The sequence below is a fragment of the Macrobrachium rosenbergii genome, chromosome 18 (assembly GCF_040412425.1).
Source record: "Macrobrachium rosenbergii isolate ZJJX-2024 chromosome 18, ASM4041242v1, whole genome shotgun sequence".
Taxonomy (NCBI): domain Eukaryota; kingdom Metazoa; phylum Arthropoda; class Malacostraca; order Decapoda; family Palaemonidae; genus Macrobrachium; species Macrobrachium rosenbergii.
In genome coordinates this window covers 6,239,160-6,253,735 of record NC_089758.1, presented here as the reverse complement: position 1 = coordinate 6,253,735, position 14,576 = coordinate 6,239,160, and the positions used below count along the sequence as shown (strand labels likewise).

At 39.2% G+C, this 14,576-nt stretch overlaps 2 protein-coding genes across 3 annotated transcripts in view; both read right to left on the bottom strand.

The window, feature by feature from the left end:
• LOC136848061 (uncharacterized) overlaps positions 1-13,300 on the bottom strand; it is a 38,060-nt gene extending 24,760 nt beyond the window's left edge. The window contains exons 1-2 of one of the 2 annotated variants that reach the window (XM_067120205.1): positions 13,173-13,300; positions 7,617-7,711 (exon numbers count right to left, since the gene is read on the bottom strand). In XM_067120205.1, the coding sequence (XP_066976306.1) occupies positions 7,617-7,676 (60 nt within the window). In that variant the 5' untranslated portion in view covers positions 7,677-7,711; positions 13,173-13,300. Of the gene's footprint in view, positions 1-7,616; positions 7,712-12,893; positions 12,913-13,172 lie in introns of those variants that run through there. The other variant, XM_067120206.1, reaches the window with a different exon arrangement.
• On the bottom strand, positions 2,112-6,354 carry LOC136848058 (tigger transposable element-derived protein 1-like). Its single transcript, XM_067120199.1, has 2 exons — positions 4,883-6,354; positions 2,112-4,639 (listed from the first exon to the last, which is right to left on the bottom strand). Exons 1-2 carry the CDS (start codon positions 4,898-4,900, stop codon positions 3,248-3,250), a joined length of 1,410 nt encoding a protein of 469 aa, XP_066976300.1. The 5' UTR covers positions 4,901-6,354; the 3' UTR covers positions 2,112-3,247.
• Positions 13,301-14,576: the final 1,276 nt, after the last annotated feature.

Sequence of the window (14,576 nt, the reverse complement as noted above, 5' to 3'; positions counted from 1 at the left end):
TCCAGCGGGAGCTAGTAGAGGACTGGCAGATTGCGTCTGTCAAAAAGGATCTCCTGCCACGCCCAGGAGGCCGACCCTCGACGTCTGCGCCTGCTAGAGGCGCTCCTCATTGCCGAGAGAAAACCAACAATGAATTGACGCAGGAGGCATCGGCTCCTACCCACGAATTTAAGAAGAATAATGCAGAACACCCACCAAATCCAACGAATACCTGAAAACGACAACCCTGAGAATGGAGATGCCCCTGATGAGCGGCGCGCCGAGACAATCCCCGACTACGACAGAAAGAGTAGATAATGACATCATTCATCCGCAGCCCAATAGCAGCCAAACTACCGATGATGTCAGCCGGCATGACATCACGCAACGGCAGGCCAATGGGAACGCTGGAATGAATGACATTCCCAGGTTGCGAAGATCTGTCAGGATCGAAGCCGCCGCAGAAATTTGGCTTGAAGTTCGCTGACTGCAACCAATCAGAATTCGCCATCCATGACCCCCGCTGAAGCCCGTGTATAAATTCAGAAGGACCTATGCAATCTGCCAGTCCTCTACTAGCTCCCGCTGGAGAATGACAGAAGAGTCTGTCGAAACGTGTCGCGGCAACAATTGTATAGAACTAACTGTATAGAATATATAAAGAAGCAGAATCAAGATTTTGACTTTTCCCCATGAAATGACAAATATAGGCGAGCTGTTAACGCACCTCCACTGAAGAGAAGTCCATAATAAGGAAAATAGAAAAGTCTTCTACAAAATAAATGCAGCTGAAGCAGCAATAATATTCAATAGAACCTGTTTAAAAAGAGGGTCTGCTGCAAAATTATAATAATAATAATAATAATAATAATAATAATAATAATAATAATAATAATAATAATAATAATAATAATAATATTTTCCATGCATTTGTTTAGTAAATTTTTTAACATTTTTAACAAAAAAATAGTGATTCCCAGTCTTTTTTATCCTCTGCTTGAGAAAGGAGGGGGGGAGGGTAAATGTCCATTTACTTGACAGTTTGACATATGGGCCAGGGGGGGAAAGAGTGTTGCCCTCAGAAGTTCAAGTATTTCAATCTTTCGATATGTAAGGACTAAGGAGTTATTCTCATCTCTCTCTCTCTCTCTCTCTCTCTCTCAGGAGAATATACAGTACTGTTTGTGTATGTGTGTGTTCATAGTGTTTTAAAAATGTCTGGTAAAGGTATTGTAAGGAGAAGGTATTAAGTGACATACTGGCTGGGTGTTGTCTAGTTTATTGGTGGTTCCTTACTGAATGAATGTACAAATTCTTCGAAGTTGTTATTGGCTGGTGCGAGACGCAAAGCAGTTTCTACACACACACACACACACACAGGGCTAAACAGAGATTATGTTTTGGACATCTGTGCTTGTCGGCAGACAAACAGATGGCGACTGTGAGAGACATAATAAACGTACAATGATAAAACACATAGGCCTATCAATGGAAAGGCCAGGAAATTCCACATATGGACATTTGCATGAGATTCGAGACAGATTAATGAATACAATGCAGTAGCATAATATATGTGAAATGGCGAGACATTTGGCGTCTTCACAAACAGAAACATACATACAGTTTAACACAGAGGATTCAGTGGAACATTATGAATACATGATTGGAATGCTTGCATGGCAATGCAAGTAGTGGGGATTGTACATGAATCGAGACAACAATGGTTAGAGAGAAACAGACGGGAATATTGTACTGTGAACCCCCGGATTTGCGGGGGATGCGTCCCAGAATCCCCCGTGAATAGGTCAAATCCGCGAATGCTTACAACACCCCTCTAAAAACGCTTATACCTGTCTACTATGAAGGGTCAAACACCAAAGTATGCCTAAAAATACCACCCTACATCAAATATACATTAAACTATTACCTTATTACTGTATTAATCTTTGAAATGATACTATTAATATAATTTCCAAGCCATCTTAAACATTTTATCATTACATTTATATGTACATACTGTATGGCTTACAGCTGTAGGTGAAAATAATCCAGTCCCCATATGTATTCAGCCACACATTTTCTTTCATACAGTTATAAGCCGTCGTGTTTTCTTTTCAGGGGGAACCATAGGTATTTACGTATACAGTATGAAATTCACAAAAAGAGAGACAAAAATAAAAAAAAACATATGCACATTTTAAAAAATTTAATACTACGTATATTTGTACCTGTCTACCATGAAAGGTCAACACCAAAGTACTGTATGCCTAAAAATATCAGCCTACATCAAATATACATTAAACTATTACCTTATTACTGTATTAATCTTTGAAATGATACTATTAATAAAATTTCCAAGTCATCTTAAACATTTTATCGTTACATTTATACGTACGTACTGTATGGCTTACAGCTGTAGGTGAAAATAATCCAGTCCCCCCTACGTATTCAGCCACACATTTTCTTTCATACAGTTATAAGCCATCCCATTTTCTTTTCGGGGGAACATTGGTATTTACGTATACGTAATTCACAAAAAGCGAGACAAAAAATAAAAAAAAAATTTATGCACATTTTAAAAAATTTCATACTACTGTACTTACATATTAAGATTACTACATACGTAAATCACACAGGTACTCACCAGCGATGAATCTTGATTAAAGATGATGATGATGAATTAGCTGTGCAGTGCGATGAATGACGATGAAGATATGACTGCACAGCAAAGCAGAGGAGTTACAACTCATCTGAGGGTGCCTCTTCACCTTCAGGAGGCGCTTCAGGAGGCACTTCTTCAGTTGATTTGGGAGGCACGACTTCAGGCAGTTGGGGAGGCACTTCTTCAGGCAATTCGAGAGGCACTACTTCAGGCGATTGGGGAGGCACTTCTTCAGGCGATTCGAGAGGCACTACTTCGGGTGATTTGGGAGGCTTTGGAGGGGCCTTCTTCGTCCGTTTGATGAACATGGTGATAGGCAGCTGCTGTCGCTGCTTTTTCATGGTGGTGAGGGTTTGATTATAGGGGCTTCCATACTGAATCAAGGATGTTTGAAAACTTTAAGGAGCATTCCATAAAAGGATCCCATGTTGAAACATACTCCTGCACATCCTTAATCATTCTCTTCATGTGGGACAGACGTTCCAAAGTCAGGCCGCTCTCCCCTTCCTCCTGCTCATCCCCTGAACCTCGCGTATCTTCTTCCTCACTGGCAGACTTCGTCAGCTCTTCCAAATCCTGGTTCATCAGGGGTCAGGGGAGTGAGCATCAATAAGGGTGCCCGATTTCATCCTCAGTGATGTCCTCAAAGCCTTCCCCACCTAGAATCCTCGCCAACTGGACAGCCTTATTAATGGCCGAATGTTGAATTTCTTCAGGAGAGAAGCCCTTGTAATCATGAACACACTCCGGCCACAACTTGTTCCAGCATGTGTTCAGGGTCTCCTTCTTCATGTCATTCAGTGATTGGCTGATGATGCTCAGACATGTGGCAATCGTGAATTTACGCCAATATTCTTTTTGCGTAAATTCACTGTCACTGTCCATTGCAGTTACAAGGTGGTGGAGGGAGTTCCTGGCATAGAGTGCCTTGAAGGCACGGATCACACCCTGGTCCATAGGCTGGAGGAGAGAGGTGGTGTTGGGAGGGAGGAACTCAAGCTGGACTCCCTTGTAAGAAAGATCGAGAGGGTGGCCACCAGCATTATCCATAATCAGCATCACCTTGAACTCCATGGCCAAGTCGTTCAGGTATTGCCTAACTTGAGGGATGAAGCTCTGATGGAACCAGTACTCTGTGAGGACTTTGGTGATCCAGGCCTTAGGGTTATGCATCCAGAACACAGGAAGCAATGCCTTGTTCTTATTCTTGAGGGCGCTGGGGTTTGCAGCCTTGTAAATGAGGCCTGGTTTAAGAATGAAACCAGCTGCATTCCCACACATGATGAGGGTAACCCTATCCTTCTGGGCCTTGAATCCGGAGGCTTTAGCTTCGTCCTTCATAAGGTATGTCCGGGAAGGCATCTTCTTCCAGAACAGGCCAGTCTCATCCATATTGAACACCTGTTCTGGATGGTAGCCCTTCTCCTCGATGATCTTCTTGAAGGCCTCCGGATATTTAGCGGCTGCTTCAGTGTCTGCAGATGCTGATTCCCCATGCAGAGTAACAGACTTTAGGTGGAACCGCTTTTGAAATCGGTGGAACCACCCCTTGCTGGCCTGGAAACCTTGAGGCGCTGATGATGGTCCTGCTTGGGGCTCTTCCCCCTCTTCTTCTTCTGCTGGTTCATCAAAGCCTAAAAATTCTAATTCGCCTTCTTCAACGCCTTCCTCTGCCCGTACTATGTCGTCGCCTTCCTTAGCAGTTGATAACTGCTGGTAGGGTTGTCGTGCTTTCTCGCGAATGATGTTGGAGTCGAGGGGCACGTTTTTCTTCTGGCAGTCCTTTATCCAGATTGCCAGAGCAGATTCCACTTTCACAATTGTTTTATCCCGCACTGTTGCAACTGTCTTTGCACTACCGAAGTAGCTCATACTCACAGACTTGCATATCTCCGCCTCTTTCTTCTTGATATATCTCACTGTGCTCTCATTAACACTGAAATGGCGGCCAACTGCGGCAAAACTTTTGCCCTCCTTTAACATGTCAAGAAGTTTCACCTTAACTGTGGAGCATCACTATATTGTGATCGAAAATAATGAGTAAAAAGCCACAATAATATAATTGATAAATTGTATATTTTAAGACACAAATATACAAAAAGGGGATAAAAACGAGGAGCTTTCGACCGTTTTGCAAACGGTCTAAAGCTCCTCTTTTATCCCCTTTTTTGTATATTTTTTTGTCTTAAAGTATACAATTTATCAATTATATTATTGTGGCTTTTTACTCATAAGTTTCACCTTCTCCTCGAGTTTCATAACAGTCTTCTTTCTTTTAGACTCTTTGCCAGAAGGCTTTGAAGGAGCAGGGTGTTTTTTAGGAGGCAATTTAGGGCCGAATACCGCTGATGCACAAAGATAAAAAATCAAAACGGACAGAAGCACGGTTTCACAAGGTAAGATGCTGCGAACTTATACGCACAATCTGAGGAGGATGCTATGGAGCGGTCTCCCAGAATTCCGTGTTCATGAGTTGGTTGTGAATGTTCAGCCAATGAGCGCCAAGTGAACAGCTAATGAGCGCCAAGGAAAATGAATAGTGCTTCTGGATTGGCTGCTTTGCAGATGGCAGCCAATAGTATGTCGAGTATCACTGGTCCTGGGTACACAGCGTCCAGCATCGCGATTTCTTTGTATTTGCAGAGAGGTGGCATGGGTGAAGCACTTTTAAGAAAAACAAATATATATTATTGAAATTTTGCTGTGTTTACATTAATATATTACAGTACTGTAATATTTGAAAATTAGTAAATCATTTTTAACTTACAAAATGTACTTACAGTAGTCATTAATATATACTTTACATACATGAAAATGCTACGTACCGCAGATGTAAACATACGTACCCTTCAGTATTCCTGTTGTTTTACGTATTTTAGATATGCTCTACGTACTACCCATAGTACTGTACTGTACTATGTATCATCCTAAAACACTTTTTGTATGTAATATTTAAAATCATCTTACATCAAAACATTTTATAAAATGTGGTGTACTGTATGCACAGATCAATGTTAGTATATGTATGCGCAACCAGTATTACCATGTGTATACCGTAGCGGCAAATTATCGGCAAATGACTCAATATAACCCGTTTTATTGCTATCTCACATTTGTGTGTTTTGCATGTACAGTACTATGGCCTAAAAATATTTTTTGAAATCGTGCATTAAGATGTCCTCTGAATGCTCTGCTTCTTCTAAGGCCTCTGGCCAATAGCCTACAATTACTGTAATGACTGATGAGAAGAAAGTACTGTAGACATGATTGTTTTGTTTAGAGAGGGCAAGAGTCACGGAGAAGTAGCAGCCCATTACAGCATGACATTAATTGCGGTCGCCCGCATTGAGCATGAACAAGGTAAAATACTCATGCAGCCCTACTGTACCTCCTTCGTTGCCATGTTCAAATACCTTAACATGACAGCGCCTCCCGTCATCCATCGAACTGCACAACTAATTCATCATAATCATCATCTACAGCATACTGAAATCAACATTCATCACCAGTTATGATTTAACTTTACTGTATTATTTATTATTATTAAGGTACCCAGTGTAGTATTACATAATATTATTATTTAATTTCTATTACTATTATATGTACAGTACTGTAGTACAGTATTATTATTGATTTACATGATTATTTAATGTTGTTATACAATAAATATGAAAATATAGAATACTCCTGCTATATGAAAAACACAAAAAAAATCTGCATCCGCGAATATGGAGTTTCCCGCAAATATTTTTATACATATGTTCCATGGAAAAACCGGCGAATATGTGAGTTTCCCGCAAAAATTTTTTGGATAGGTTCCATAGAAAAATCCGCGAGTGGGTGAGTCCGCAAACCTTGAGAACGCGAATATGGGGGGGTTTGCTGTATGGTAGAAGTTGCGTTTCTTCGAGCAGTCCCGTTGACGCGCGGGAGGGAAAGAGAGAGAGAGAGAGCGGGATGCTTTGTCTTGTTCCGTCAGATGGATGACCCACACACATGTGTTCCTGTAAGACTGCCAAGCGGTCCCTTGCAGTATTACATCTTTGGAAGACAAAAACAAACAAATTTTTTTGTTGTCAGAAAAATTAAAGAAATAAACTCTCATTCTCTCTTTGTGCCCCAGCCAGTCTGGAAGGCTTAGAAGTACATACTGTATGTATATATTTTTAAGGCACTAATGTTTAGGATGACTTTGAAATCATATTAATAATATAATTTCAAAGATTACTACAGTAATAGGTTATTAATTAAAGGTATATTTGACGTAGGATGATACTATAAGTATAAATTTGGTATTTGAACTTTCAAGATCGGGGGGGTAACAAGTATTTGCAGATTTTAACTATTCGCAGGGGGGGTCTGGAACGCATCCCCGCGAATACTGGGGTTTAATGTACTGACTCAACTGCACTGACCAGAAAAGCAAGGGTAAGTGACCAGCACAGGTGAGGGAGACACAAAAGAGACTCCTTATAGGGGGAGAGACAAGTACAAAACCCAACCTCTCAAGAAGAATAATATTTAATTGGGTAAATCTAAGCAGGAGTCATAAAGCACCAATAAAAATGCTTTAGCCCCTAGCAATACCTTTTACTAGGTTTTTCTCCATTTCAACAATCAAATAACCAAATGTTAACAACAGTCAGTCTACCAGAAAATGCAGCAATTTTCACTTCATGGGAGCCAATGAGTGCTTGGAGATGGCAGCTAAGTGTTGGGTACTCCCTCTTTTACCAACTTTAACCACCAATTACCTACCTTGTTACCAAGTTTCAATTATCGATCCCAGTTCATGCTGAGGAATAGTCCTACTTAAAGAGCAATTTGCATTTCTCTTGGAACAATCAAAATCACATTTTTCACTTTCCTTTAAGAAAGGTGATACAATATGGTCACACAAAGTTATTCTTTCTACAATATGGTCACACAAAGTTATTCTTAAAATTAAGAAATATATAAATACAATAACACTTACAGGCTCTTCACCAAGAAGAATTGAGTTCACAAGGTATACAAAATCATCAAACGGAGTCATGTTTATCAGCCTGAAACTCCTTCACGACACCAAACCTACAAAAAACGACATATATGAATACAAGTCCCACGATACAGTAATCTGTTGTAATACTACACAATACATTTCCTTAAAGAATAAAACTTACTACTGTACTTACACCTACATAAAATAATCAACCACAGTAAACTCTGTGTTGGCCCAAGGGATTACTCAACCTTTTTAATGGAGAAAACAAATCGTCTCTTAACCCCTTCGCCACCGGGACGTACACATGTACGTCTTTTACGGTGCAGTAATAAAAGACCGCGACGTACGCCTATACGTCTTTCATCCCTCCTCGAAAAGCAAAGCTGTTTTCTTTAGCTTGGATGGGTTTCAGGCGTAGTATTGTGTACGAGAGAGGTGCAGAAGCTCCACCCACTATTCATTCTAGCCAATGAGTGTCCGATGGTCGTCGTGACGTCATATTCATATGGGATATTATAAGGGGTATCGTCCAGCAGCACATGCCAGTGCGCCTCAAGCTGTTATGTATGAAACATTGTTACGATCTTCTGAGTAAACCATTTGGATTCGAATGCTAAACTTTTTTCCCTTTTGATTGCAGTTATTTTACAGTTTTTTTTTTTTTTTTTTTTTTTTTTTTCAGTATCATGATGTCGGATTATAGTATTTCAGATTCTGGGACTGAATACCTGCCAGATCTGTCAGATGATTATAGTGATAGTGGTGATAGTTGCTTAGAGGATGACAGCGACACCGAGTATTTAGAAGACATTGAACCCATTGTCGATGAAGGCTGGCGGTTCATAACAGATCCATTTTGTGACGTGTCAGACCCACCCCCGATTTCACGAAGGGTGACAATGGGATCTATGTTTGCACACCAGACTTCACCTGCCCACGAGATGCATTTTGTTTCTTTTTTGTGATGATGTTATTGACAGACTGTGTGAATGGAAGAATGCTCGGGCAGAGGAGTATTTTAGGTCAACAGGAAAGTGGAAGGTAAATGGACTTCTGTGGAGGGCTGTCACTAAGTGATGAGATGTATGTTTTTCAGAGCTTGCTGATGATAATGGGGGTGAATAAAATGCCCTGTATGTATATGTATTGGTCAAGGATCTTTTGTAAAGAAGTGATGTCTCGAGCAAGATTTCTTTGCTTGCTGCAATTCCTGTTGAATTTTTTTATTATTATTATTATTATTATTATTATTATTATTATTATTATTATTATTATTATTACCAATGCCATAAACATTCATTGATGTATATGCAGTTTCCGTATGAACCTAGACTAACTGTTTCCGTAAGAAAACTAGTATATACTGCTATTACTACTAGTACTATTTTACTAATACTTTACTACTTTATTTCTACTACTTTACTACTATTTCTACCCCTTTATAGCTGTTTCTATTTCTGCAATTACTTTTTCCACTAAATATTCCTCTTTTTCGATATTATATATATATATATATATATATATATATATATATATATATATATATATATATATATATATATATATATATATATATATATATATATATATATATATATATATATATATATATATATATATATATATATATATATATAGCCAATGTGTAAAAATATTATTGATATATACACAATGTTTTCACATAAGAATATAAACGAAAAATATGAATAACAGAAAGTTTAGTGGGAGCAAATGATGACTGATATACTCGCGGTCGACGGGGTTCTCATGCGGTATGCAAGCATTATCGGCAGTGCAACAGGCCGGTGGCGAAGGGGTTAATAGATTACAACTTTGAAAAAGTTAATAAACAAAATGTTAAAAATTAAGGGTTTGGATAAACTTTTACTGTAATTTGTTGTTGGAGGAGGTTAGGAGTTACACAAAATATGTATTCCTATGAAATAAAAACCAGTGCCTTTCCAGAGCCAGCCATTTCAGTACAATGAGAAGACAAGATCCTGACAATTTTGACTATCTTAACCCAAAATACAATTGTGGTGCAAGACTGGTCCAGTGGAATTTCCCGTTTTTTCCTCAAAAATTTTCTCATCTTCTCAGTACTGGTGTTCTCCCTCTCTTTGCCCACATATCTATATGTATTCCTTTTATTACCCGTTTTATGTGCTACTGTGTCTATCTAGGAGTTTTGCCTTTTACGTGGGAGGTCTGATTCACTTGGACTATGTGGCAGGACTGGCCTCCTCGAAAGTAGGTAATGTTTTTATTCCCATTTTTTAGTTTTCTGAAAAGAAAACTATGGTGCAGGCTTTGTCTGTCCATCCACGCTTTTTTCTGTCCTCACTTTTTCTGTCCATGTTGATCATACACCCTTCAATCGTCAAACATATCAAATTGCAGCCCTCTAGAACGAAACAGTCCAGGCCACCACCAGGCCATGGTTAAAGTTTCATGGGCCACAGCTCGTACAGCATTATACCAAGATCACCAAAAGATAGATCTATTTTTGGTGGGTTACACTTACATATATGCACCACACAGATAAAATGACTAAGAACCAAACCAGTTTATTCTGCATGAAATTCAAAATTCCTCTTATTGGAGAAACTTAGAACAAAAGAATCAATCCAGTTTCAGCACTGCCCACTTACCCACATTTCCAGATGAAAATGATGAAGATGTTCCAAATAAGCTAGTTATCCTTACCCACAAACCATTTGTCTGATCATGAGCCCCACTTGTGTGAATGCCAAAACAAAACAAAGAACTTACAAAAAGTCTGCATGGATAACAACACTCATCAGAGCATACTTCATTAACAATCAGTTTTCAATAGATTTTAGTGCAAGTTTAGTATGAAACATATTATAATGACTCAGGAACAAAACAGAAAGAAGTTAATTGCAGACCCAGGTGTGTTATAAACTACCTCAGAAATGGCTCAAATATCCCAAACCTTTATAGAGGTGGTGGTCAAAGCAACGCCCCAGCCATATAAAGAAACAATGCCCTAGGTTAAGTTAGGTTAAGAGAGTGTTGGGTTAGGATGTATTCAGGTTTTTGGTAATTTTAAGCAAAAATATTTACATTGCCTAGTCTGCAGTGGCTCCCAAAAAGCTTCAAATATCAAGAACTGGTATTACATAAAAATACCCATATTTTAGCAGATACATCCAAACTTAATCTTCCCTTAACCTAACCTTAGACTGTGGCACCAGCCCCTGACCTGGGCAAGAGTGGCTCCATCCCCCTCCCCATCCCAGACTGACTAAAAACGACATAGCGAAAACACAAACAAAGTAGACTGATGGGTGGAAGTTCCCCAAAAATTGAAAAGCTTGTATAAGTACTTCTGAATAGCACATGCATTACCAGCATTTACTACTTCCTTATTTCTAAGAACGCATAAAGGAACCCCTTCAAAACAATGGCAATAGGCTTCAAATACAAATGATTCAATCGTCCCTATTTTTACCAGCAAATAAGCCTATACAACTCACAACACATAACCCCAACTGCCCTGCATACTTTCAATGAGGAAAAGCTTGTAATTCTACAGAAAAGCTCCATATGGAGATACTGTTTCACATTATTATTTTTGGACTGAACAATACAGAAAAAGGGTGTATAAATATATATAATGTAATGCCATTGAGATCATTTGTTCATGTTTTTGCATTCATCCTTGATGGGCTGGTACTAAACACGGCATCCCACAGAGCTTTCCCATAGAATTACCAAAAATCTAATGAACCATCATTTAAAGTGATAGGAATTAAAATACAACATTACAAACTATTCCTTTTTTGGTAAAACTGCAGGTTAAGTCTGCAAGGACTATTACCTTGGAAACTGATTTTTCCTACACTTTTAGTGTTGCTGATGAAGGTGGTGGTGTTTATGTTGGTCAATTATTATTAACTTCATATCTACCCAACATGGTTGGGGACCCTTTAGGAACGTGGGGTTTTGGGTGGGGGAAATTGTTGGGAGAAAGACTGGACTGCCATGTTGTTACGGAATGGTTCCGTGAATCATTTGGGTCTATTTGTTCAAGAAGGGGAGCCATATTATAAAAGGAACTATACTAACTAACGTACCCTAACCACCTAACCTAACCTAGCATGGGTAATTCTAAGCCGGCTGTCCGCGGTGAGCTAGACTATGGCAATTGACGTTTTCCTATGTTATTTTACTTCCTTTAGAAGAATTTAAAGTAATATTTTGTCGGCCGGCTGTAACTAAGCTGTCATTGACCTTTGAAGACTACACGACTTGTATTACCTAACGGGGTAGGTCTAAGCCGGCATTCCGCGCAAGCCCCCCCACCTCCATAGCTAATACGGCAAAATTGTAACCAGTAAACCCCTAAAAATACCAACCTAACGTGCCTAGAGGTGTTTACTGGTTATAATTTTGCCGTATTAGTTATGGAGGGAGGTGGGGGCTTGTCGCTGAATGCCGGCTTAGACCTACCCCGTTAGGGTAGGTACTTAAGTCGTGTAGTCTTCAAAGGTCAATTACGGTATATTTACAGCCGGCCAACAAAATATGACTTTAAATTCTTGTAAAGCAAGTAAAATAACATAGAAAAACGCCAATTGCCACAGTCTAGCTCACCGCGGACAGCCGGCTTAGAATTACCATACTAACTTAACGTACCCTAACCTAACCTACCCTAGCAGCCCGTTTTACTTAGCCAGGGGACAGAGCCCCCAGACCCCCCAGTGAAGGAAACTCCACTTTTTACCAAAAGCTCCCCTATAACACTGCATGCATGATAGCATTCCAGGATTGCCAGTGTACAAAAACATATCAGTTCTGATGTTAATTACAGTCAACCAACAGAAAATAATGGTAAATTGTTAATAATCTAAGCAACCAAAATACTGTACCCTAGTAAAAAAGTCAATGTCCATGGTAGGCTAATACCCAATGTGGAGCAACCCCATAGTTCTACCCACCCTTTTTTTTATGTTTGTTCTTTGAACATTGATTGCCTGAGTATTTTTCACCACCGCCATAACAGAAGGTCTAGCTTATGCTCTTCTCTCAGCTCTGTTCTTCCCCACCCAAAATATCCCAATATGGTTCCCTATGGGCACTGACTGAAAGGGTAAGCGGGACGCGAAAACGCGGAGATTGCCCCCCAAAAACAACAAGCTGGTTAAACAGTAGAAAAACCAGTAGTCTACGCTTGTCAGGCAACTGGAACCGAAGGCCAACTGCGTAAGCAACAGCCTTGGTAGTCTAATGAATGAGGCTTACTGGTCCGTTATGATGACCCCGGCAAATTAACAAGATCCTGTCGTCCTAACACCGTACACGTCTGCAATGCCATACGAACACAAGAGCGTTAAAATTATACACTGACAATGACCACAGGGACCAAACATGGCTAGGTCGGTCTTGCCTTGAAGTAGCTAGGCCTATTCAACGCAGCCAATCTTTGGGGTCCCGTAGCCTGGGCACTGTCTCTTCCTACAAGACACGCCGTATTACGTGGTTTAATGTTTTGAAGAAAATATCAGCCTCTGTATTACTTACGGTATCAACAGGAGATGAAGGAGTTACCAAAGAACCGAACTCGGAAACATAACGAAACTGTCAAGCCTTGGCTCTTCAGTTTACCCTATTCGGCTCTCTCAAGTTCCCAACTGCAAATATTGGGTTTCTTAACAAACACTATAAATTATTCTCATTTTTTGTTTAATAATGCCTGTTGAAATATATAAAAATATTTTCTAGTATTAAAAATTTTTTTTTTCGAAAATAAAATACCTTCGTCACAATGGTTTTCCCCACATATGTAATAGTTCCCAATTTATTAAGAAATATCATAATGTTTTACTTCGGGTTGACTGAAGGTGGATTTCACTTATCTTAATCCAAGTCCCTGAGCTCGAAAGCTTACCTATTATTATTATTATTATTATTATTATTATTATTATTATTATTATTATTATTATTATTATTATTATTATTATTATTATTATTATTATCTTAATGGAACGACCGAGTTATATCTTCAAGATACACAGGCCTCTCGCGAAGATGTTTCTCCTAAATGAGAGGTGAAAACTAATTGATAAGTGAAAAGACTCCAAAGGGGAGGGGTGAAAAGCAATACAGCTTGGGGATGAACTAGACTTACACCTTCTGCGGTATGCAGAGCAAGGCATAATGTAGACAGTAACCAGGATAAATTATTACAATAGTCAATGATATTTTCCTACAACGTATGTTATGATTGTTTATTTTCCGATCCGACTCCACTGAAGACACTGGGGGACGGAAATCCGCTTGTCCTGTATAAACTGTGCTCAGACATTCGAAGAGTTAAACGGTATACTCCTTGAGGAATACGAAAGTCTTTAGTTTTTTTTTTTCTTGAAAGACTTGTACTTTCTATCCTAATCGTTTCAAGGGGGAGCTTATTGTAAATCTCGGGGCTGTCATTTTGAGGGTTCTGAAACCAACGTTTGAAGTACATTTTGGCCCAGATAACTTTAAACCATCTACAGCTAGTCTAGTGAGGACTCACTCGTTGCATTATGTGTAGCAAGTCTCCCAGTTTTGGACATTTAATCTTGATAAGTTGATGGCTCATAATACATATTTTAAACATTATTCTAATTCAACAGGAAGCCAGTGCAACCCAAACAATACAGGAATAATCTTGTCCCAGGCTCAACTCTTACTGCCCTTGCAGCTCTATTTTGTATATTTTGCAGTTTCTGAAGTTGTATCCCAGGTAGATTATGGTAAAGTTGCAATAGTCCACTCTGTTAATGACACAATAATCATATGTGTTTAATAGAATATTTAAGATATTCTTAACCAATACATTTCTAAGATGGTGGAAAGTAACACTTTAAACATTACTGATTTGATACTGACAGACAAATTTAGCCTTTTACGTTACATCCATTACCTCTTCCTTATTTCCAG